The sequence below is a fragment of the Pavona decussata genome, unplaced genomic scaffold, assembly GCF_977016875.1.
Source record: "Pavona decussata unplaced genomic scaffold, jaPavDecu1.1 SCAFFOLD_73, whole genome shotgun sequence".
In the NCBI taxonomy this organism is placed as follows: Eukaryota; Metazoa; Cnidaria; class Anthozoa; order Scleractinia; family Agariciidae; genus Pavona; species Pavona decussata.
In genome coordinates, this window is record NW_028145492.1 from 558,755 (window position 1) to 583,610 (window position 24,856).

Here is a 24,856-nt window from a genome sequence, read left to right on the forward strand (position 1 = left end):
TCATTTAAAACTGAACAAAACCTGCTATTTACATTAGATTTTAAGGGACTCAGAATTTCTGATCCCCCCAACATTTAAAACTGAACGAAATCGGCCATTTTCACCGATCTTAAGGGACTCAGAATTTCTGATCCCCCCATCATTTAAAACTGAACAAAACCTGCTATTTACATTAGATTCTAAGGGACTCAGAATTTCTGATCCCCCCAACATTTAAAACTGAATAAAACTCGCTATTTACACCTATTCTGAGAGACTCAGAATTTCTGATCCCCCCATCATTTAAACCGAACAAAACCTGCTATTTACACCAGATTCTAAGGGACTCAGAATTTCTGATCCCCCCAACATTTAAAACTGAATAAAACTCGCTATTTACACCTATTCTGAGGGACTCAGAATTTCTGATCCCCCCATCATTTAAAACTGAACAAAATCGGCTATTTTTACCGATTCTAAGAGACTCAGAATTTCTGATCCCCCCAACATTTAAAACTGAATAAAACTCGCTATTTACACCTATTCTGAAGGACTCAGAATTTCTGATTCCCCCATCATTTAAAACTGAACGAAATCGGCTATTTTTACCGATCCTATGGGACTCAGAATTTCTGATCCCCCCATCACTTAAAACTGAACAAAACCGTCTATTTTCACTGATTCTAAGGGATTTAGAATTTCTGATCTCCCCATCATTTAAAACTGAATACTGAACTAACTATTTACACCTATTCTGAGGGATACAGAATTTCTGATCCCCCCATCATTTAAAACTGAACAAAACCTGCTATTAACACCAGATTCTAAGGGACTCAGAATTTCTGATCCCCCCAACATTTAAAACTGAATAAAACTCGCTATTAACACCAGATTCTAAAGGACTCAGAATTTCCGATCCCCCCAACATTTAAAACTGAACGAAATCGGCTATTTTCACCGATCCTACGGGACTCAGAATTTCTGATCCCCCCATCACTTAAAACTGAACAAAACCGGCTATTTTTACCGATTGTAAGGGACTCAGAATTTCTGATCCCCCCATCACTTAAAACTGAACAAAACCGGCTATTTTCACCGATTCTAAGGGACTCAGAATTTCTGATCCCCCCAACATTTAAAACTGAATAAAACTCGCTATTTACACCTATTCTGAAGGACTCAGAATTTCTGATTCCCCCATCATTTAAAACTGAACAAAACCTGCTATTTACACCAGATTCTAAGGGACTCAGAATATCTGATCCCCCCAACATTTAAAACTGAACGAAATCGGCCATTTTCACCGATGCTACGGGACTCAGAATTTCTGATCCCCCCATCACTTAAAACTGAAAAAAAACCGGCTATTTTCACCGATTCTAAGGAATTCAGAATTTCTGATCCCCCCCCCCATCATTTAAATCTGAATACTGAACTGGCTATTTACACCGAATTTGAAGGACTCAGAATTTCTGATTCCCCCATCATTTAAAACTGAATACTGAACTAGCTATTTACACCGAATTTGAAGGACTCAGAATTTCTGATCCCCCCATCATTTAAAACTGAACAAAACCTGCTATTTACATTAGATTCTAAGGGACTCAGAATTTCTGATTCCCCCAACATTTAAAACTGAATAAAACTTGCTATTTACACCTATTCTGAGGGACTCAGAATTTCTGATCCCCCCATCATTTAAAACTGAACGAAATCGGCTATTTTTACCGATTCTAAGGGACTCAGAATTTCTGATCCCCCCATCACTTAAAACTGAACAAAACCGGCTATTTTCACCGATTCTAAGGGACTCAGAATTTCTGATCCCCCCAACATTTAAAACTGAATAAAACTCGCTATTTACACCTATTCTGAAGGACTCAGAATTTCTGATTCCCCCATCATTTAAAACTGAACGAAATCGGCTATTTTAACCGATCCTATGGGACTCAGAATTTCTGATCCCCCCATCACTTAAAACTGAACAAAACCGTCCATTTTCACCGATTCTAAGGGATTTAGAATTTCTGATCTCCCCATCATTTAAAACTGAATACTGAACTGGCTATTTACACCTATTCTGAGGGATACAGAATTTCTGATCCCCCCATCATTTAAAACTGAAGAAAAGCGGCTATTTTTACCGATTCTAAGGGATTGAGAATTTCTGATCCCCCCATCATTTAAAACTGAATAAAACTGGCTATTTACACCGCTTCTGTGGGACTCAGAATTTTGTGATCCCCCCGACATTTAAAACTGAACGAAATCGGCTATTTTCACCGATCGTACGGGACTCAGAATTTCTGATCCCCCCATCACTTAAAACTGAACAAAACCGGCTATTTTCACCGATTCTAAGGGATTCAGAATTTCTGATCCCCCCATCATTTAAAACTGAATACTGAACTGGCTATTTACACCGAATTTGAAGGACTCAGAATTTCTGATCCCCCCATCATTTAAAACTGAAGAAAACCTGCTATTTACATTAGATTCTAAGGGACTCAGAATTTCTGATCCCCCCAACATTTAAAACTGAATAAAACTCGCTATTTACACCTATTCGGAGAGACTCAGAATTTCTGATCCCCCCATCATTTAAAACTGAACAAAACCTGCTATTTACACCAGATTCTAAGAGACTCAGAATTTCTGATCCCCCCAACATTTAAAACTGAATAAAACTCGCTATTTACACCTATTCTGAGGGACTCAGAATTTCTGATCCCCCATCATTTAAAACTGAACGAAATCGGCTATTTTTACCGATTCTAAGGGACTCAGAATTTCTGATCCCCCCATCACTTAAAACTGAACAAAACCGGCTATTTTCACCGATTCTAAGGGACTTAGAATTTCTGATCCCCCCAACATTTAAAACTGAATAAAACTCGCTATTTACACCTATTCTGAAGGACTCAGAATTTCTGATTCCCCCATCATTTAAAACTGAACGAAATCGGCTTTTTTTACCGATCCTATGGGACTCAGAATTTCTGATCCCCCCATCACTTAAAACTGAACAAAACCGTCTATTTTCACCGATTCTAAGGGATTTAAAATTTCTGATCTCCCCATCATTTAAAACTGAATATTGAACTGGGTATTTACACCTATTCTGAGGGATACAGAATTTCTGATCCCCCCAACATTTAAAACTGAAAAAAAGCGGCTATTTTTACCGATTCTAAGGGATTGAGAATTTCTGATCCCCCCATCATTTAAAACTGAATAAAACTGGCTATTTACACCGCTTATGTGGGACTCAGAATTTGGTCATCCCCCCATTACTTAAAACTGAACAAAAGCGGCTATTTTCACCGATTCTAAGGGACTCAGAATTTCTGATCCCCCCCATCATTTAAAAGTGAATAAAACTGGACATTTACAACGATTCTGAAGGACTCAGAATTTCTGATCCCCCCATCACTTAGAACTGAACATAACCTGCTATTTTACACCAAATTTTAAGGGACTCAGAATTTGTAAAACTTAAAATAATTGGCTATTTATACCATATTCTGACAATGTGTATATATTTTCTCCGACCTCTAAACAGCTTCTTTAAACTCTCTATATTGATAAGTTGAATCCACTTCCATTTACACTTGTCAAGAGCGGTTGTCTTATTTCACCACCTTCTCTGGATGCTAGTGCACTGAAACGTGTTATCCTTTATTTCTGAAGAAAAATAAATATAACGTGTAAAAAGCTTTATACGAAAGTGAAGTGTAACATGGACGAGGACAAATTCTCTTAAACCAAGTCGATAGCAGGAATAACAAGCACAAAACTGTTCAGTGTTCAGCGATAAAATTATTTCCGGTACAATATAATCCATTTTAACCTGGGATTTCATTCAAGTCTTTTGAGTCTGTTTGAAGCTATTTAAAGTATAGCAAACACAACTGAATATTCTTTCCAACTTGAAAAGCAAAATGTACATACCAAAGGATGCATAGCCACTTTTTGTCCGCTCGCAACACAAGCAGTCCAAGCTCGCGTCACCAGAGAGCGTGTAATAATAAACTACTAATGGGACGGTGACCTTTGAGTGCAAGCGGTATTGGGTTACAGACAGCGGTTGAGATTTTTTCTTTTTGTATGGGAAATAAAATAATGTCGATTCTGAAGCTTAAATAGCGCTACATTTAGCTTTCATACAATAAAATTAATAAAACTGACCTACCTCCGGTGTATTCTTGCGCGTTTGGGGATTATTTTACCGTTTCGAGCATTCCTTATAATCACTGTCCGATTCCCTCCATAAGACTGTGTTCGCAACGGACTAGAATATTGAACCGTGGACTGTCAACGTACATGACGTCTCCATGCTTCTACTCTAATCTGCCCGTCTAGCTTCAAATAATTGATGTCTTTCGCTTTTTCACTAAATTCCACGCCATTGAAATACTTGACATGATGTTAATGCGGGTCAAAATGTAACGGCCACGCTACAAAAGTCAATGAATGACCTCTGTAACAGCAACGATCTGACCGCAAAGGTCTCTCCTCGTCACGTGCACGTCCCAGGGACGAGGTTGTGTTCATGAGTCACGCAAGGTTCTGTGACACTTTATTTTCCAACTTAGTTTCAAATAAAAGGATGATATCTGTGTAAAACCGGAGAAGAGTGAAATAACTGCTGAGCCCAAAGATCTCTGAGACAATTTGGAGAGTTTATTAGGAAGCTACGTGACTCGACTGATCGAGCAGTTGCTATGACGCACTACCGGACTCTTGACCGGTTGCTGTCGCGTGGTTCAAAATAATCTTCTTGTATTTCAATCCAAATTATCCTAAGCGTCAAGTTGGTTTATTCTCCGTTTTGGTGTTAACTCCATTCGAAAAAACTGAAAGGTAGGAACGTTTCATATTGTTTTGTGGAGAAGTTGCTGAGCTAAAGTATTGCTTCGATGAGACTGGAGACAACTAACATTTTGGGCGGCATTTATCATGGCTGATGGCAAAGTGCTGTTATACTCAGCTCACGCTGACTCAAGGTAATTATAAAGTTTCTTTTCATTGTATAAATTTACTAAATCCCTTGCAAAGCTAGCAGTTGTAAATCGCACTTGATGCACCTAAACGATAAAGAACATGATTTCACGCTTCAGTTTTTGTCAATTTGTGTTTTGCACGTTTACCGAGGCAGTTATTCCCATTCAAATCGCGCGCGTCAATTAAGGTTTTACATTTCCTGCTCCTGACGGCGCCGCTCCTGACATGGTTGTGACCGTGGTTGTGACATTTCTATGCCATCCTTTTTAAGGCGAGATAAACCTTTTTCGATGAACCTTTGTCATGAGTTCATTTTGTTTGAAGGAAGCATATGTATATATATCGTCCGTGGACTAATTGCATGGCCAAACGTTTGTAAACGTGTTGTCATATGCAAGACATGAAAGCAAACTTCATAAATAGAGTCACTTTGTTTTTCATCTGCACAGAAGATTCAGCGGTTTAGATTTACCTATTTTCATTGATCAATTGCTGAATATTTCGTTTTCAGTCTTACCGTAGCTGTTCGCCGGTTCAGAGAACCTGTAAAAAGGCGAGAAGATATGCAAGACCATGGAAAGAAACCCATCTGGGAGAAGAAAATACACTTTATAACTGAATTCTGTGGACTCGTCGAAGCAACGGTCCGAATTCCGGACTCCTGGACTTAGAAGCGTCATGTTTTTGAAACTAGATTTTTGCAGACGCAGTAATCCAGAGCTCAGAATATCAGACGCCTTGCATTGATGAATCCGTTTGTGCTTGGGTTTGTGTGGATTTCCAGTATTCTTTAGGCTGCTTGAAAACATAAATTTGCGTGGACAATGAGAATTTCTCTGCTAAAATGACGATTTCTTCATCGATTGTTTTTCACTCCACCAAAATCCACATAAAATTGAATTAAATAGAACTCCACGAAAAAAAAAAGAAAAACAGTTTAATGTTAAAAGGATCAGAAATTCTGAGCCCTTTAGAATCTGGTGTAAGTATCCGGTTTTATTCAGTTATAAATGATGGGGGGATCAGAAATTCTGAGTCCCTTAGAATAGGTGAAAATGACCGATTTCGTTCAGTTTTAAATGTTGGGGGGATCAGAAATTCTGAGTCCCTCAGAATCGGTGTAAATAGCGAGTTTTATTCAGTTTTAAATGTTGCGGGGGATCAGAAATTCTGAGTCCCTTAGAATCTGGTGTAAATAGCCAGTTTTATTCAGTTTTTAAATGATGGGGGGATCAGAAATTCTGAGTCCCTCAGAATAGGTGTAATTTTATTCAGTTTTAAACGTTGCGGGGGATCAGAAATTCTGAGTCCCTTAGAATCTGGTGTAAATAGCAGGTTTTTTTCAGTTTTAAATGATGGGGGGATCAGAAATTCTGAGTCCCTTAGAATCGGTGTAAATAGCGAGTTTTATTCAGTTTTAAATGTTGGGGGGATCAGAAATTCTGGGTCCCTCAGAATAGGTGTAAATAGCGAGTTTTATCGAGTTTCAAATGATGGGGGATCAGAAATTCTGAAACCCTTAAAATCGGCGTAAATAGCCAGTTTTATTCAGTTTTAAATGATGGGGGGATCAGAAATTCGGAGTCCTTTAAAATCGGTGTAAATAGCCAGTTCAGTATTCAGTTTTAAATGATGGGGGGATCAGAAATTCTGAGTCCCTCAGAATAGGTGTAAATAGCGAGTTTTATTCAGTTTTAAATGTTGGAGGGATCAGAAATTCTGAGTCCCTTAGAATTTGGTGTAAATAGCAGGTTTTGTTCAGTTTTAAATGTTGGGGGGATCAGAAATTCTGAATCCCTTAGAATCGGTGTAAATAGGCAGTTTTATTCAGTTTTAAGTGATGGGGGGATCAGAAATTCTGAGTCCTTTTATAATGCTTTTACGTTGAATTATAAGCGCTACCAGGATCAGATTTTGTATCTCTAAGAAAAAAGAGGAACAGTGAAAGAATTTACAGATGTTGACGGAAACGGTAAATTTAATATATTACTTCCCCTGGTCTTGACGGAAGACCACTTTCTTTCCGTCCAATTTGCTATTTTCGCTCGGAGTGATAATTTTTTTCAGTGCGCACTAATAGTCTTGCACCGAATTTGTCTAAATCGTAACGCCACATTTTAGTTTGGAACGACATTAATGTTTACTGACATGATCCGCTATATGCACACTGGTTCCGGTTAGGCCCAGTTCATACGTCGCATTTCAGTCGAATGCAATGTAGACGAAGTTAATACAAGAAATTGAATACGCCAGTAGAGCGACGTATGAAACCTCCAAAAGTCTGAAAAGCGCGTTCGTGAGTTCAGGCGTCGTAGTTCAGACGCATCGAATTTAATGCATAAAATATAAATTTGAAAATGCATTAACGTAATATCGATTCGTCGTTTTCTTGAATCTGGAATCGTCGTACGTTGACCACACCAAGTTCCACCATCCCATTTTATTCAAGTCGGTTGAATTTAATTCGTCGTCTAAATCAAATCACTATTGTCGATTCGTCAAAAATTCGTCCGAATTATATTCGACTCTCGATGTACGATTTAAGCAAGCAAGGAAGCAAGCAAAGATGACAAAGAATTTAGAATGAATTCTGAATTTTCTTTCCTGTCAGAATCAAATTGGTCAGTAATTTCAGCAAAAGACACCGGTAACAGTAGTCGCCTTGTAATATTTACATTGGATGTCGCCATTTCACCAGCAATAGCTTGAGTATGTCACTTACAACACCAAAAATTCAAAAAACACTGGCTGGGGTTACCCGGCGTTAGTATAGGTTAATGGCGTCCAAGATGCTTTTCCGAAGAAGGAATGTTTTGTTTTCAGCATTAAATTCTATTCAGGTATAGTGACATCTTCAAATAACAATACAACTGTGTTCTTTTTGCCATCATCTGAAAGGATGACACTGATGAAAATAAGCTTTTCAAATGTATAGAGCAGTGTATGACAATTATGTTGTATCTACTACAAAAAGCATAAGCTCTCCATCTAGGAAGAAGGGTATTGCAGATTTAATGGTCCTTTAACTGACAGAGTTAATTAACATACAACTTAATTCTCCTTACATACAACTTGATTCTCCTTACAATACATTCTGAGGCGGACAGAAGAAGAAGGGTATTGCAGATTTAATGGTCCCTTAACTGACAGAGTTGATTAACATACAACTTAATTCTCCTTACAATACATTCTGAGGCAGACAGATGAAGAGAATGAAGAAAAATGTCAACTTAAGCGAATATTGTTTGCTTGAACACTAAATTCTCAGAACTAAAATAACGAGAAAATGATGGCTGAGAGTAAGAAGAATTAATTTTGAAATCTTGGGAGTGAAGGGGGTTAAAGTAACAAGGAACTGCAGAACACTTCTATGGGTTTGAAATTTGTAGGTGCAGGTAATGTGCATTTTTGGGGTGAGAAATTCCTTGGCGATTATCTTCTGAGTAAGGGGGGAGGGGGGGTGCGGTTTGGGCTTGGTGGTTGGTTTATGAAACAAAATGGAAATAACTGCAATAGAAAATTTTTAAGTACTGCTTATTTGTACAGACACCATACATGTGTTAAAAGCAGTTCTGTTTCCTGTTATTTTGCCTTTCGAATCGTTCATCTTGATGATGTCACTTTTTCTGTGATAATACTAATATTAATTCATCAATATCTAACTCACAGCGCTTTGAAGTTTTTTTTTTCACATTTTTAATATGAGAACTGTATATCTTGACATGTGTTGCTCATTCAGTATGATTGTCTGTCTAAAGTGGTGTGTTCTGTTGTTAACTCAAAAAAGATTATATATAAAGCTTTATATATGTAATAGTTTTAAGGTACGAGTCAGAATTCATAAACTGTAAATTATATTGATGCAATGTTAACACTGCATTCTATTCAATTTAGTCTCCAATTTCTGAAAAACAGAATTTGGATATACAGTGTACTACCAACTGTAATTTAAAAATGATACACTCAGCACTGGGTTTTAAGATTGAATCGTTAGCAAAAGAGTAAGAAAACAACATGAAAAGGACTTGTGTAAAATAAAAAATTATAGAGCACCCTCATATTAATTATTTTCATTCGATGCATTTGTTTCTTCCTTTTCATTGGCCGAGAGCAAACCAAGTGACCTGCAAGTAACTGCCTTTCTCCCATTTCTCATCCTGTGTAAAACACTCACTATTTAGGTAAATATTAACTTGCATCGCAGACTCCTTCATTACCAAAGTACTACAAGCCCATAATGAGTTACCCTCCCTTCACAATGTACCTCACCAAAAATGGTCCCCAGCACTTTCCAGAGATGCTCAAGCTAAGGCCGAAATGCTGGCACGAAATGGAGAACTGTGAGCTCAGCTTACTCCCTCGTAACCTGCGAAAGGGTAGCGAATTTTAAAACTTTATTATGTTAAAGGGTCGCAAAAACAAACAGTCAACCGAAAGCTTAGAATTTAAATCATGTTATTAAAAAGAGAAAAAAATATAAAGCACTGAGAAAATTCCCGTCATAAATTACGACGCCTACACGTACGGAAACTTATTGGGAAATCGCTCCCCTCCCTCTCTCTGGGGGATTTCAAAGATTTTTTTTGTCGCTATTGTCGTAATTTGATAATCGGAGTTGACGTACAGTTGGTTCGCTAGATGATCAGTCTGTTAGTTTGTTGTCTGCTCGCCCAGTTTCCATTAGGATGCTACAACATTTGTTAATAGATTGTTTGCAAGAACAGATTGACAGTAATATTGCACTAACCAGTCTTTTTAAAGACTAATTACAAAACACGACAAGTATTTTTAAAACTATCTGCGACAGCTCGGATTATTAATAATACAATTTGCGGCGATGCGTCAGATTTAGACAAGCGTTATAACAATTTGCAACAGGTGTCGGTAGCCTACTGAAAAGGTACTAAATGTTGCTTTCAGGTAAAAGAGCTTTACGTGCAATTGGGTCACTGAAAACTGCTTCCAAATCGGTGGGTTAAAAGTGGGTTAAAAAAACTGGTAAAGTAAGCTAACGTCTCAAGAAAACCTTGAGGAAAATTAAGCACGTGACGGGTGTTCTGTCCATCGGAATGCTATAAGACAAATAATTGATTTCTAAGTGAGACTAGGTCGCATCGAGATGGCGAGTTAAAGGAAAGCAAAGTCAGCTGCCAAACAAAGAATACAAAGAATGAAAATTAGTACCTTTTCAGTGGACTACCGATAGCTGTCGCAAATTTTGATAATGCTTGTCGTATCACCGCAAATTTTAACATTAATAATCCGAGCTGTGGCAGATAGTTGCAATCATACCTTGTCGCTTTCTTTAATTAGTTAAAATGACTGCTCAGTGCAATATTATTATGTATGTAAGTATTCATTTAGATAAATTCCAAGTCTACTTGTAATTTTGTTGTTAAAGATTGTGGCTGCACTACAGTAGTGTCGCTTGCCGTCAAAGTAAAAGAGCTTAAATTGGATCACTGAAAACTGCTGCCAAATCGGTGAGTTAATGACTGGGTAAGAAAACTGGTAAGGTAAGCTAATGTCTGTATAAGAAAACCTTGAGGAAAAATAAGCATGTGACCCGAGTATTGCAGGGGTGTTCTATCGGCGATTTATTGTAAGTGCGACTAGGTCAGTTGCTTCACGAGCTAAACGAGAGTTAGCTGGCAAACGAAGAATACGTAGGATTCAAATAGGTTTTGTGAACATAAAACAAAAAAAAAAAATTGAAAAATAATTGCAACAATATTCAAATCTTAAACAAGACAGCGTTCAAAACTAAAATTTTAAAGTGGTAAATTTTCCCACCAAGAAAGGGCCATTCGACTGGAGGTGTGAGCACTTCTCAAGGTTTATTTGAAGCTTATACCAGTCATTGATAGACAAGACTGTGAATTTAGCTTGCCGATTTGTTTTAATTATCTTTGAAGCAAACGAAACTAATGGTGCAGCCACAGAATCATTAACAAGAAAATCAACCGTAGACTTGAAATTTATCTAAACGAACGCTTACATGTACTTTCAAAATGTTCTCACCGAGAAAAGGCCCATTCTTGATTCTTGGCTTGAAATCTGACCACTTCTTAAGGTTTTTCAACTCACTAACAAAAATGTAATTTAAAAACAAAACTGAAGGTTTTGTTTAAAACCCTTACAAGAAACGAAACACACGACCGGGTGGTGTGCAAACCGAGAAAATTACGAACAACTTATGTCTTCACTTAAATTATAATTAGAACTTCTTTGCTTTTAAAGCCAAACGGGGGCATTTCCCGTCAGAGAAATTAGGACCGTTTGGTTTTAATGCTTTTCAAAGTTATTTCTGAAACAAATCTCCAAGTTTACCGAAATACCCCATGGCCAGCGACAGTATTTGGAGAATCTTCAGAAAGCATAGACTACATGTACAACCAGTCCTTTAGTTTTCGCCTTTTCGCCTCCCTCCGCGAGTTAATTGCGTGTCCTCGCGGGAGGCCATTTTCGCGCTCACTCGGCACGTGGTTCACACGTTTTACTATCCCCACGAAAGGTGGTCTACAGAAAGTGCAGTCTAGACTCTCTTCTAATATCTGAATGTCGCTGTTCTTTTTCTTTCGAGGCCTTTCATACAAAATTGAATAGGTGCTTTAGGGACAATCAGGCTCATATAGCAAAAGTTAGTCAAGCAAGTTTTAAAATTTAATCGTGCGCTAGTGAAGATGACCCACTCCCGTCAACACGCGAAGCCGTTGAATAGACTGACAACGCTCATATTAGCAGTGTTGGCGAGAATCGCCGGAATATTAATATCACCTTTTTGGGCACAACCACACTTCCTTGCAAAAATTGTGAGATGAAGTTACCTATATGTGTATATTTACCGATTATAATCGCGGCTCGCTCGCTGATTTCAGACCGGCAGATTACGGTGGTGACAATTAATTCACCACAACTGTTATCACAGTTCAAGTTCACGACGTTTTTACAATTCACGACAGTACACAAGGCTCGCTACGCAGAGAAATTAAAGTAGCTTTCTAAACCATTACAAAATGTGTGACGAATGTTGATACAAAATGCGACAGGTAATACAAATTGGGATGATGTTACGAGATGCGTGAGTGTATTTTCTTTTCACAGATTTTTCAATATTTAATGTTTTGAAAGAAGATGTCACGAAAATACAATTTATTCACATACCCCCAGGGTATACATCGCTTTCAATGATAGGAAAGCTTTCAATGACATTTTTTCGGTCCTGATTTTTCTCTTGTATTACTTGATTTCAGACAACTCGTAATATGGACTAATATGGCCTCTAAAGATCGAGTCAACCTGCTAGCTGCAGTTTATAAAATTGTCTTTTCATTTTCAATTAAAAGGAACTCCCCCCCTTACCCACCTGCTCGTGTTTAATTAAAACCGGCCATTGTGTGTGAAGCCAAATAGGGTGTATATTATTCAGTTTATCTACATAACCACGGGGTATTTGTGAACATCTATTATTTTTTTCTGAAAAATGTTCTTAATATGTTAATTTGTTTGAAAAATTAATCATTTGAGAAAAACAGAAAATTTACAAGCAGCGTTCAGGTTGCAAAATTTGTCAAGCCATCAGTTTCCAGCTGGAACAGTTGAGGTAATACCATGAACAGAATCAATTTTTTTTTCTGTATATGGGAGATTAGTTTTTGTTATCGCCTATTGCAACTCTTGTACTCTTCTATGTTCTGCGCGCTTGTTATAGTTTGCTTTCAGTTGCCTTTATAGTGATTATGATTCGAAATGACGAGATATGTCTTCTTAAAACTGCGCTGAAAACTATTGAAAAATGAGAAATTGGCATCACCGAAATACGAAATGCAACTTCAATGTTCTGTTTGAACAAGATCTATTAGATGATGTAGATTATTCTCAGCCGAGCCGGACTGATGATGGCTAATAAAAATTTGTATTGGTCGCCTAGAGAGAAATGCGAAACGACAGCGTCGGTTTATCATAAACTGACAGCCCACAGAGCGAGGGGAGGAACGTCAACACTTTTGTCCGAGCCAAGGTGATCTTCTTGGTTTGTCCTTTAAAGAAGAGGGGTTTGCTGGAAGCAAATACGTGGACCTGGAAACAATTTGGCGTAAGAGTCAAACGACCCATTTTTGCTGCCGGCCAAATGTCACAGGAAAAGCAACTAACGCGGCAGATGGGAATTAAAGGAGGGTCGAGAGGAGCGACCGACCGTTAGAATGTAACATTAAGACCAAAAACATTGTCCTTTTATACCATCAACGGTTAAATTCCACTTCACCGTGGTTAATCATCTGGGGTGGAGGGCTAACTGAGGTGTTTTTGTAAAAGCTTGTTTCAAACTAAGACGCCGTACATTAATTTGAGAACACATCTGTTTTCTTTTCCTCCAGTTTGGCTTTACGTTCACACTAATCTTGCTGGCGTTTTGAACTGCACCAAAACTGATCTTTTGAAAAGTGCTCTCCAGGGTGGATGTCTTTGAAAATGCCTTCTATGGGGATTATTGTGGACGACTATTTAAACGGAACTTTTTGTAAACGCCGGACGGGACAACACTGCATATAATGCACGCATGCTCCAACGTGTAATTAGCCTTCTTGGGGGGCGCTGTTTTTAAATTTTTTGCTAATTAGTGTGGACAACTAAAATGATACGAATTTGATGGTGTGAATTGAAAAAGGTGATGTTTCGCGGCGCAAAGACCGTCTCAGTGAATATTATCCAGATTAGTGTGAACGCGGCGGCTTAAATGTGAACAATAGTCGAAAGCGAAATTTAAGAAGCGTTAAAACTCAATCTTCGACATTGATTGGTTATTTACTACCTGAAATGTTTCGCTAAACTACCTCAGCTGCAATTGTCCACACTTTCCAAGTAGGATATTGGCAAAGTCACTAGTCCAGTAAAAGTTTTGTTAAATTAATTAAAGTATCTGTTTACATTCTTGAAGCGGTACGTGTTTTTCTGGGCTCTATGTTTCATACCAGTCTAGGATCTCAAATATCGGTACGTATATAACTCATAACTGCACATGTGAGTGTACAGAATTGAGACTCGTTATCTCGGTATCTCCAGTTGCATGTAAGCGCGGTTTTGTTGGTCATTCAATTTTCTTTTAGTTACAATTTATGTAGATGTGCTATATATATAAAGTTTTCACCTTCTATACAGGAGTGAAAAACTGGCCTCCGCGAACTCCTGTTTATTTTTTCTTCGATTAGCACACTTAATGCCTCATCCTAACCTATACTTTTAGTTTCGCTGAAAGTTGTTTTTAGATCTAGGATGATGTACTCCCAACTGTATTTCATTTCCAACCAAATGACGTTCTCTGAGGAATCGTTTTTATAACGTGATCTCAGTGGACCAAAGAAAAGGCATTCGTGTGTACATTTTGAACGAAAACCGTTCTCCAGTGTATGCCCTTGGCAAGAAAATGAACTTTCTGGTCATCGTGTCTTGAGCCCAGCCAGCATGAAGCTCTGAGCAGCTTAGGACTTTGGTATTTTTTTAATGGCGTTATTTTCAGGAGATAACCTTAAATTGTAGCTTTTAGAGGTTTTGGTAATTTTTTAAAGGAATCGAAAAATTATTTTTTTTGGGCAAATGTTAACGTAAAAAAATATTACTTAATATATTTTCTTTTTTTTAATTAGAAAGCGAATTTTCAATCTCGCCGGCTTGTTTAAACAGACGTCGAGTACTGACAGTCATATGAGTAATAACTCCCACGCAAATGAAGCGTTGTTTAATCTCGTAACAGACATGGATAATTACTTCCTCATTTCGCTAGAAAACCAGTCTTTACAAGCCCTCTACTGCGGTTTGAAACCAAACAAACCTTAGGACCCGCGTGGTCCGGCCATACTCGAAACCAGCTAGTAACAGCCCTAATTAAACACACGAAACAAAATGGGTTTCCGTGTTCTTAAATATCAAATTGGCTCTTGAATATGCAAACTTCCTTCAATTTTAAATTGCTAATGTATTTGACTGAGTTTCTAACTCTATACTAAACCTCAATGAGACGTAAAAGTCGTCTGATTTGTGTACTGTTTTCCAATGAAAAAGTATACTTGGCAATATATTGGACTATATAGCACTTGCCCCCAACAATGAATTTCCCATTTTTTAACACTTGCCGCAATCTCTACGGAATATTTATTGTAGGTTACTTTCTGAACAGAGTGATACAAATCAACAATAATACGTAGTCTCACCCCAAGCGGCTGACCTGCACGCGCTCGGCTCAAGTCATGATAACAATAAAGTCCAATTCGAGGAACATTTTTTTTTTTATAAATCGTCTCAAACTAGCATGAATTATAAATTCGGTTGAAACACGCAAGGCCAGTTAGCCAGTTCGCTTAACTACCTCTCATACAAATATATGCAAATGTAGACCTGCTGAAGTCGCCAGTATAACACGTTAGGTGTCCACAGGTCTACCAGTCATTGTGCTCAGAGAATCATCCAAATACACAAGACAAGGACACGTAGAAGTTTCACCTTGACCCTAGGCAAAGAACACGTGCAGAGCGCTAGCAGTGTTGTTTTATTTGGGAAATCGGCAGCTAGTCTCGTCTAACCGTTGGATACAGAGGGTGACTGCTTTTCAAACAGGTTAGTGAGATAAAAATAGAAATTTAGCGTTGATAGCGGTTAATTCATTGCTGCGTTTCAAGACGGGACTATTCAAATAATTTATGCGTCAACGTTGACATTGATATCCTAAACGCTTTTAAAGTTGGAAGAAAACTTATCACGGCCTCATGATTTCAGGAGCGCAACCTATCGGACGCATACCCGAGCCACAAATCTTAATTTTGCTTCATAGCCGCAATATTTGCAATCGATTCTCATCAATTGTAAACAAATCAACATCGAGAGGAGCTTGCATAGAAATGAGTTTTAGTTTTTAATTCTCGGATGATTTTTGTCTCAACACATCAGCCAGTTTAATATAATTTGTACCAAAAAAGTTTTAAAATAACTAATATTCCTGGGTGTGTTTCGCTTTTCCAATCTGTGTTCAGTTTTTAAAAAAGAAACTTGACCACCCGTTAAAAATTTGCATTTTGTCTATAACTTTTGTAGTCCTAGAAACGTCGAATTTAACACCAGCGTAAAATTGACGTGAGAAGTAGTTAATCTTAAAATTTGAAAAAGAAAGTATTTCCAGTATTTTTTTTTTCGAGGTATGATCTGAATCGTTAACTCTGCTTTACTATAATGTATGTTTACGAGATAAAGATCTTGCCGCCGTTGGATATATAATGTAATATTCATGTTCAGTTTTCTTTTCAAACAGCAATGAGTTCTGTAAAATTAAATTAAAAAATGACAAAAAAAGCTAAGCATCGCTTCTTTAAAATAACTATATAATTTTCCTCTGCCTGCCTGCGATGAGGAATCGAAATGTTGTTATTCTGGAAAGCGATAATCAGTGTTTTGTTCGGTTTAGGACTGTGCCCGATCACATGCACCACCTGAGACAGCTGTTTCACGCGAACTGTCGTCATAAGAGCCAATTTCAGACCTAAAAAATTATATCCGGACGTTATATTCTGGTCCGTTCCACAAATCTTTCTTATTTCCCACTGGCTTGCTTTCTTTCAAACTTAGTTTCAAAATATATTGCAACGGAGACTTTCGGTTTCCTTGGTTTCAAAACTTCTTAATCGTATACCACAATTTCATTTCAGCCGTAGGGGTAGAGACTCTCGATATTAAACGGGTTTTATTTTATTTGGTGTTTGTTCGATGAGACAAATCTTACCAAAACTGGACAGTTAAAAACTTGCGTGAGTGAGAGCTGGTGTTCTGTTTTTTGCTTTGTGGTTCAAATTTGCTGTATTTCAATGTAAAATTAGCCTCATAAATAAACATGTCTTGAATAATTATTTTGTACCACGGAGGTTCCATGCAGTTCATTGTATTTGTGTTATTCTACGTTTTATTATTTATTTTGTTTTATTTACTAAAGAAAAAAGGGGGACCTGAATAAAAGCCTGTTGAAGATAAAAATTGGATACCTTACCGCAATGACTCCAATAAACGAACGTCAAGGTTCAAATTTGAAAAACGTAAGGAAGGAGTGAAAAATTGTTTTATTTCGCTAATCTCATCGCAATTATTGTATGTCACCTACAGGAGAATGGTACTGTTTCCGGTCAATACAAAGTCGCAAAACGCAAAACTCAGAAAACGTGCAACCGGTTGACGAACCGGCGTCATCGTAAAAAAAAAAAAATTACTTGATCAGTATGTGTCTCCCTGTTTTTGAAATTCTTTGTTCGTTTCGTTCGTGTTTTGTTGCTCGTTCTTGCAATTTATGTAATACACTTAACGCAATGGTTGTGTTGCAAATTAATTAACCAGGCACATTTATTTATTTCTGTTAGTAAAAACAAATTCATGGATACTTTTGGTAAAGAAGCCTTGGAAGCCCACAACAAGTTTCGTGCAGCTCATCAAGCGCCTGCACTTACATGGTCCAGCGCCCTTGCACGTGACGCCGAGGCCTGGGCCAAGAAAATTGCGCGCGAAGGTAGGCTTCGCCATGACGACACCAGCGATGGCGAAAACGTGTTCATGGTTTTTGGGCGGGAAATCGACGGCAGTGATCCTGTTAACAGCTGGTACAGTGAAGTGAAAGATTATGACTTCAGTAAGTCTGGCTGGCAGACGAACACCGGTCACTTTACTCAAGTCGTTTGGAAAGACAGTAAGGAACTGGGAATAGGCAAGGCAAAGAGTGCTGATGGGAAGGTGTTTGTAGTTGGTCGTTACAGACCGGCGGGAAATAACTTGAGAGCCTTCAAAGAGAATGTTTTCGCATCGAAGGTATAGGTATAGGTAATAAGGCTTAGATAAGGCTTAAATATTGAGGATATTACACTGCGGCGCGAAGATATAAATTTTATTTCCGAGTGATAAAAGCAATATTTCTTTAAAACTACAGGAATTTCTTTAATTTCTCTCCTTTCTTCTTCACTTGCAAGGAACTCCTTGAATAATTCTAAGTCGTATGAAGTTTTCTTTTTCGTGTTAACAGTTAAGGATTTTACATCCGCTTCACAGTAAACTTCATGAATCTATCGCTTGCCATTTTTCACTGACTGATTGCACAACCAACCTTGAAAAAGCTGGAAATGACATCATCAATATTATCACTAGTGAAGCTATGAAAAATGCGCCAATCGGGTTCTGGATGTCGTTTACGAGTGATGCATTTCAAAGTAAAATACTCGTGTTTATATAATAAAGCCGATTATTAGTTTTATGGATAACGCTGGCAATGCAAAGGGTGCGTTGAATCACTGAGATCTTAATGTTTCTTTCATGTGGATTATTTAATAGGGACAAAGGTATCTAATGGATTGTTTTCCACTTCGCGATTGTAAAGACTTAAACTGAAAGAACTGAAATAAAAACTTACGTGTTTTGCAGGACGGTCCCGTCAAAATACCTGAAAAGGAGCCCACGAAGAAAAGTTACGCGCCTGCGCAAAAACACCAAGAAAGGCGTGTACGGCCTGGTGGCGATCATGAGGGTGGACCCACCCAGCGAAGGGAGGAGACGACAGTACGTGAAATACTCCTTAATTTGTTCAGAATCGGATAGATTATATCTTTTAAATGGCCCTGTGGGACATTTTTAAAATGGAAACTTCGTACGCACTTACAGAGAGATCGTTTTTGCTCATCAAATCGATTGTTTTCCGGGGTTCTGATTGCCTTCGCCGTCGTCCTTGCTTAAGTTTCCTTCCGAACTTTGAAGCCGCCAGTTACCGGACAAAATGAGTTGAAATTATCGCACATTTATTCAGAAAACGCAAATTTCAATTTTTTTTGGTGCCATCGTCTGCTTCAGAGCCCTAATACTAAAACACTACGGCAGCGAAACATTTTGTCTTGCCAACGTTCTTACTAGACGTCTAACAGAGTAATCACTCTTTGTATAAAACGCGCGGGAAATTTCCTCGAATCTTAAATGAACTTTTCTGTTTTTAAATTACTGAACCCTAACTTACAAATAGCAATTACGTATAAAACAGAGCTATTCTAACATCCAGACCACTCCACAGTTCATTCAACTGTAAGTGAAAGCCTTATTTTTTTTTAGTAAGTTTGTGAATCGTTGTTGTCTCAGGTTGTTACGTATCCAGATGGCACCAAGAAAACTGTCGTATCCACGGTAACGGTCACTTTGAAGGGAAATGGTGAGTAGGTCAAAAGAATCGACACTTATGCTTAGGTATAATGCACCAGTTTAGTGCTGAGAAAATTATCGTAAGCATTGTGCGTGCAAAAGCGGGAAGGAAGGACGCGGTGCGTTGGAAAAGACCATTTCCGAGATGCTTTGAATCTCATTATAAAAACGAGGCTTAGGACATACTCTTTATTTTAAAAAATTAGTATTCATTCATATGCAAACAAAACTAACTTTCATACGTAAATCTTTGCACTTAGCCTTGCTTTGGAAATGAGGTTCAAAGCAACCCGGAAATGGCCTGTTAGAGAGAAATTTCTCTCTGAATCCGTCCCAAGCGGTGCTTGAGGTAGATGGCACCATGCCTCTTACTGACATAAATATTGCTTTTACGCTGTTTTTGTTGATCTGTTTTGATTATTTACTTTTTTGCGTAGATCAAGAAGGATACACTAAGGAAACTGTAACAACGGTCCATGGTAAGTTAACAAGTCATTATATCGTGCCTTTTGGTCATTTTAGAGACGGGCAGTATCTATATATATCACTTTATATTATCAAGACGACTCTAGTGCAATATTTGAAGTAAAATATTCTATCTTAATTATGAACTGGTAAATATATCTGTATTCACATATATCAGTTTGGGGCAATGGCTTAAGAAACCAAGTGTAGGCTCAGTTAATCAAATTCTCTGAAAAAATGTTTTCAGGCAAAAAAGCATTTCTTTCTTCTCTGTTGCAGAAGCAGGCGAGCCAGATACATTTTCTAGGGACATGAAGAAGGCGCTTCCTAAAGGTCATAATTCTAAGTCTTAAACTAATTTTACAAGTCTTTTGCATAAAAGCTGGTATAGTCGATCCGTTAACGGACAACTCTAACACCTCTCTAACCTTAACACCTCTCTCAAAGTATATATAGACTGACATACAGCTTGTCGTAAGGGTATCCACTTACTCATGCACTCAGACATGTATTACCAATTTTCCGTTGCTCCAACAACCTTTGGTTTTTGGAAATATGGGGAGACTCAAAACCGAAAGTGAGATGCGGGCTTTCTGTACGTATTAAGGGATAAATATTAGGCTCACGACTCTACTGTCGGCAGTAGGATGTTATATCGGGCCAATTGAAATGGAAGCTACCAGGAAGAACTGAATTGCAATAAGTAAGCTTCAAATGATCTGAAACCTGCTCACGTTTCAATGGTACAACTCTCAACCAACTCCCTTTGGTTCGCCTCAACTGAGGCATGGCGGGTAGTTAAGTATCGTAGAGAGGGGCTGTATATGGAGACTATATGTCACTTCAGGGTGAACTTTCGATGTGAGAATTGTTGGATAGTTATTTTCAGTATTTTGTTGTTGTTGTTGTTGTTGTTGTTGTTATTGTTATAAGTGTTGTTGTTTATTTTCTGATATGATCGATAAAATAATAATAATAATAATAATAATAATAATAGTAATAATAATAATAATAATAATAATAATAATAATAATAATGATAATTAATAATTTATTTACTTATATAGTGCCCTTTAACATTAGAATGATCAAAAAACATTAGAACTGTTAATTGCTCGCCATCTTGAAGTTAGCCGGCAAGCGTAAGAAAATAGTCGCTTGGACTGTTCGGTTCGTAAATGAAATGCTCCATTTTAAAGGCTGCTTGATGAAACTAATTCAAAATGGTTCCAAGTTCTGACAAGCACGCTGTTATCTGCACCTACTACAAGTAACTAAGACGAACGTTTGTTTCTGTGTCTATCCAGATTCCGGCTCAGGTTCTAAGCCATCCAGGGATCCCAATCCTTCTTCGGGAGAAGGTGAAGTACCCTTGTTTTATGTAACTGTTTTCATGCACATCTGCTTCAGTTGTAGTAATTGGTTTCTACAGAAAGTCTGAACATAGTTACAGACTAATAAGCTATGGGATAGAAGAAATTAACTATACAGGAGCCATTAGTTGCATTGTGTACATATAAACTGAATATAGAAATCGGCTTTATTTGAGCAGTGAGCTAGGGTGCGTTCGATTGACCCTATTCCGGAATAGGAATGCATACTACAATGACAATAAATCCTTCATAAGAGGTTTTAGGAGTTACTGGAGTGCAAGACGGCTTTTAAATTATCATGTGTCAGCGAAAGTTTGCAGAAATGTCTCCCCAGATTACTGAAAAAGAGAAATTTAAAAGCTATAATTCCGCGAAGTCTTAGTCCGCAATACAGTCAATCGATCGCAACCCTACTCAAAATTGCTCTTTAAGTTATCAGGATAGCCGTAGTCAACAGGACAGATAAAATTGTTCGACTTAACTGAATGCAACTTCGGAAATAGCGAATATTTATAATAATTTAATTAGGAAACAGTCAATAACAAGCTGTAAGTATAACCGATTTGCCAAACTCCCTTTGTCATGTTAACTCTTTTCGTTTTCACTTGTCAAGTTGTAATATGCCCCCTGCCTGCACAAATACTAATGGACTGCTTACAACCGAATGCTAAGAAAAATTATGCTTTTTTTTAAATTTATTTATCTTTTTTTTTTTAAGTTAAACGCTTTATTGCCATGTTTGAGATGGAAATATTTTTTTGTCCCCAAATAAACTTGATTTATTGTTTCGGGTTTAAATAAAAAAAAGTTTTGCTAACATGGTCTTTTTTGTTTTTTCAAGGAGTCAAGCATGTGCCGAGTTCCACGTCAAAAAATGCCTTTGTAAAGCAGGCCCTTGACGTGCATAACAAATATCGCACCAAACACAAAGTGGCGCCCTTAAAATGGTCCGACGAAATTGCAAAGGAATCGCAGGCATGGGCCGAAAAACTGGCAAAGGCACGTAGTCTGCAGCACGCTACTAAATCCGAAAGAAAGGGGCTTGGGGAAAACATCGCCATGTTCTCCGGAAGGTTTGAAACAGCCGGCGAAGAAGCAACAAACATGTGGTACTCTGAAGTTAAGGATTACAGGTTCGATAAGCCTGGTTTCCAAGGCAACACTGGGCATTTTACGCAAGTCGTTTGGAAAGAAAGCCAAGAACTTGGAATGGGTAGGGCCCAGACCGCCGATGGTCGCTTGACGTTCGTGGTAGGGAGGTACAAACCCGCAGGGAATATGATGAATCATTTTCAAGAAAATGTGTTCAAAGGTTGAAAAAGGAGACTTCTACAAGCTTACTCTCTTTAGATACATAAACAGTAAAAGATAATATTAACTTTAAGAGAGGGAAATTTAGTTACGGCTGGCTTATAAAGCTATTTATATAATCTCTCGTATAAAAAAGTTTTGAAGAGAGACAAACTTTATAACTAAGGCAATTTTAGATTTTGCAGATGCGGGCTGAATTGAAACGTTTTCATGTAGACTTAAAAATAACTTTAATAAACTATGGGATCTCCAATGTGAATATAACAACTTAATTTACTCAGTATACATGCCATCTGTAAACAAAAAAGTGACACTTTTAAATAGCATAAAGGTATTGGTTTTAGTTCTCAAATAGTTAAGAAACTCTCCCTATCCATGCACAGTGATAGAAGATTAAGAGAAATGGCCCAGAAAACGCCCTGGGCCTAGTTGCTCGAAGCATGGCTAGCGCTAACCCGGGTTAAATACCATGACAATCTATAGGTTTTAATACCTCTTAACCAATGGTTAGCGCTAACCATGCTTCGAGCAACTCAGCCCTGGTGTACCTTTGAAAATGACCTAAATTCGCGCCATTTAGCTTGGCACTGATGCAAATCAGATTTTTACTTTTCTGTTGCCTCTTGTAGGTTTCACAAATAAAAATATAATTAATTTCGTCAGAATGCTACAAGCAGTGTTGTTAAAGTCGTCAATTAACAAATGACTATGATGAATTGATTTTTTGATGTTGTTGTACTTGAAAAGTGCATTCTTGATAAGATTTGTATCCAGCCTTCGCTACCGTAATCAGTGTCTCATTTTGGGTTTTTGATTGAACAAGTGGATAACATAATACATGTAACTATAAATTGAGTGATTAACATTAAACGTACAAGACGGTTTGCTGGCTGAGCTTTTGAAATATCATTTTCGGCTCTTTTTAACTGTGAAGTAGTTTTGTAAACGAGGAGTACAGGATGGAAAAAATAAAATAGAAAAAACAAAACGAGAAAAAAGCTCGAACGAAGAAAGGCCAGCGCTGAAGGTCAGGCCCCAGTTGTTCAAATGCCGGATAACTTTATCCAGTGGATAAGTCACTATCCGACAGTTTCAGTCTGTGCAAAGATTTCAGTATTTCCTCTTGTACAACCGAATATGTGCACTCTAGCCACTGCTTAGTTGGGGAGTGTACGAAAACCTTGGACAACATTTAACGTGAAGTATATTTTAAATAGACGCTGAAGAGTGCCTTATCCAACGGATAAAGTTATCCGGCCTTTGAACAACTGGGGCCTGGTCTATAGCTCAAGGAGAATCAAGGCCCGTGATAAATATCTGATCTCTTGCTTTCACCTCCTCTAGAAAAAAGCGTGATATGATCTGGGGTAATAACTTTAATATCGTGCTGCCTATGTAAACGAGAAGGTTGGAAGCATGAAGTCCAATTTGACCCGTCATTTGAGGAGAACAACAACAACAACAAAAAAAATAAATAAATAAAATAAAATTTAAAAAGATCTCAAGCATACGCTTACCTACCTCGCCATGTGATGCCAAGAACTGCAAGAAGGATGATGTGCGATTCTTCCTGAGCAACGCACTCTCGGAAAACTTAGATCATTTTTTGAGACACAGGCCTTCGTTGAAAATAAAAGTTCAATTCAGATCGCGCGCTATTTTTGCCGCGGAGAAGCCGTGTCGCTGTAATGTCATGACAAACTCACGGTCAAACCTAGGCAAGAGTATATAAAATTTGCCTGACTGGGGGAATTCTCTATCGTGAAACCTTTGGCTCGCAACAAAACTACACGCACCTCCTCCCGGGTAAGTGCAGTTTTGTAATTTTTGTAGGTTTTCGAGGGAATAAATATTGTTGTTTAATTTCCCGATCGTATTTGAACTAATTAATATAAGAGTTTGTACGGCAACCTCGGATCTCTTTACGGTATAGTTAAATTACAACAGTCATGTTCTCGGTGTTCAGCCCCCGAGGAAGGTTTGTATTGCAAACCGAAATATCGGTCAAAAAAATTTGTTTTTTTAAAAAACAAATAAATTTCAGTTATTCTAGCTTTTGTTGTTTGTTCTCTCAAGCTCGTCACCTCCGCCGTTGGGATCAGTTTGCCGTTAATATTTTGTATTTGAGATAATTTGCTGATCCAGGTCTACAAGTGATCCGGCACCACTCATTGGTTTGTCACTGTGGAATTGCAGATTTTATTGGATTCATAATTGACTGTACCACCCTGGGTAGCGCGAAATTTGACCTTGGACCCAAGCTTCTTCCGCGGCCGTGATAGATCACAAAATCACACGGTGCCGCAGAAAGGAGCGATCGTGGAATCTGCGGTGGAAAATGCTCATCTTCAGCGTAATGCGCGAGGATTTTCGAAGAAGAGACATTTTTGTGGGTGCAAGGATTATAGAGCTTTAACTGTGGGCGAAAAAAATTCCGATCAGATGGATTTTCTGGACGCAAACCGCCTCCGAGTTGGAAACGGTCGAACCCGGCTGTGCTGCCTATGAAGGAGAGAACAGTGG

At 38.1% G+C, this 24,856-nt stretch overlaps 1 protein-coding gene and 1 long non-coding RNA gene across 4 annotated transcripts; both read left to right on the forward strand.

Moving 5' to 3' along the window:
* The first annotated feature begins 4,762 nt into the window (after positions 1-4,762).
* Positions 4,763-7,104, forward strand: LOC146476731 (uncharacterized). The gene is made up of 3 exons (XR_014865538.1): positions 4,763-4,985; positions 5,495-6,114; positions 6,319-7,104. It is a non-coding gene; the product is annotated as an uncharacterized LOC146476731 (long non-coding RNA).
* A 5,366-nt stretch (positions 7,105-12,470) lies between these two features.
* LOC146476732 (uncharacterized) lies at positions 12,471-23,237 on the forward strand. Of its 3 annotated transcripts, none has more exons than XM_085114220.1 (8): positions 12,471-12,586; positions 17,376-17,817; positions 18,424-18,558; positions 19,126-19,195; positions 19,623-19,664; positions 19,930-19,983; positions 20,957-21,010; positions 21,864-23,237. In XM_085114220.1, the coding sequence occupies exons 2-8, from the start codon at positions 17,389-17,391 to the stop codon at positions 22,337-22,339; spliced, it is 1,260 nt and encodes a 419-aa protein (XP_084970346.1). In that variant the 5' UTR covers positions 12,471-12,586; positions 17,376-17,388; the 3' UTR covers positions 22,340-23,237. The 3 variants fall into 3 exon arrangements, with proteins under 3 accessions (XP_084970346.1, XP_084970345.1, XP_084970347.1); XM_085114219.1 differs by lacking the exon at positions 12,471-12,586 and adding an exon at positions 15,278-15,594; XM_085114221.1 differs by lacking the exon at positions 12,471-12,586 and adding an exon at positions 15,278-15,594 and having other exon boundaries at positions 18,424-18,554; positions 19,125-19,195.
* The last annotated feature ends 1,619 nt before the right edge of the window (positions 23,238-24,856 follow it).

Excerpts from the sequence above, each read along its gene's own strand:
- LOC146476732 (XM_085114220.1), top strand. The coding sequence starts at position 17,389 with ATGGATACTTTTGGTAAAGAAGCCTTGGAAGCCCACAACAAGTTTCGT. Across the intron at positions 17,818-18,423 it reads AGAATGTTTTCGCATCGAAG|GACGGTCCCGTCAAAATACC; the intron begins GTATAGGTATAG and ends CGTGTTTTGCAG. Across the intron at positions 19,665-19,929 it reads AACTGTAACAACGGTCCATG|AAGCAGGCGAGCCAGATACA; the intron begins GTAAGTTAACAA and ends TCTCTGTTGCAG.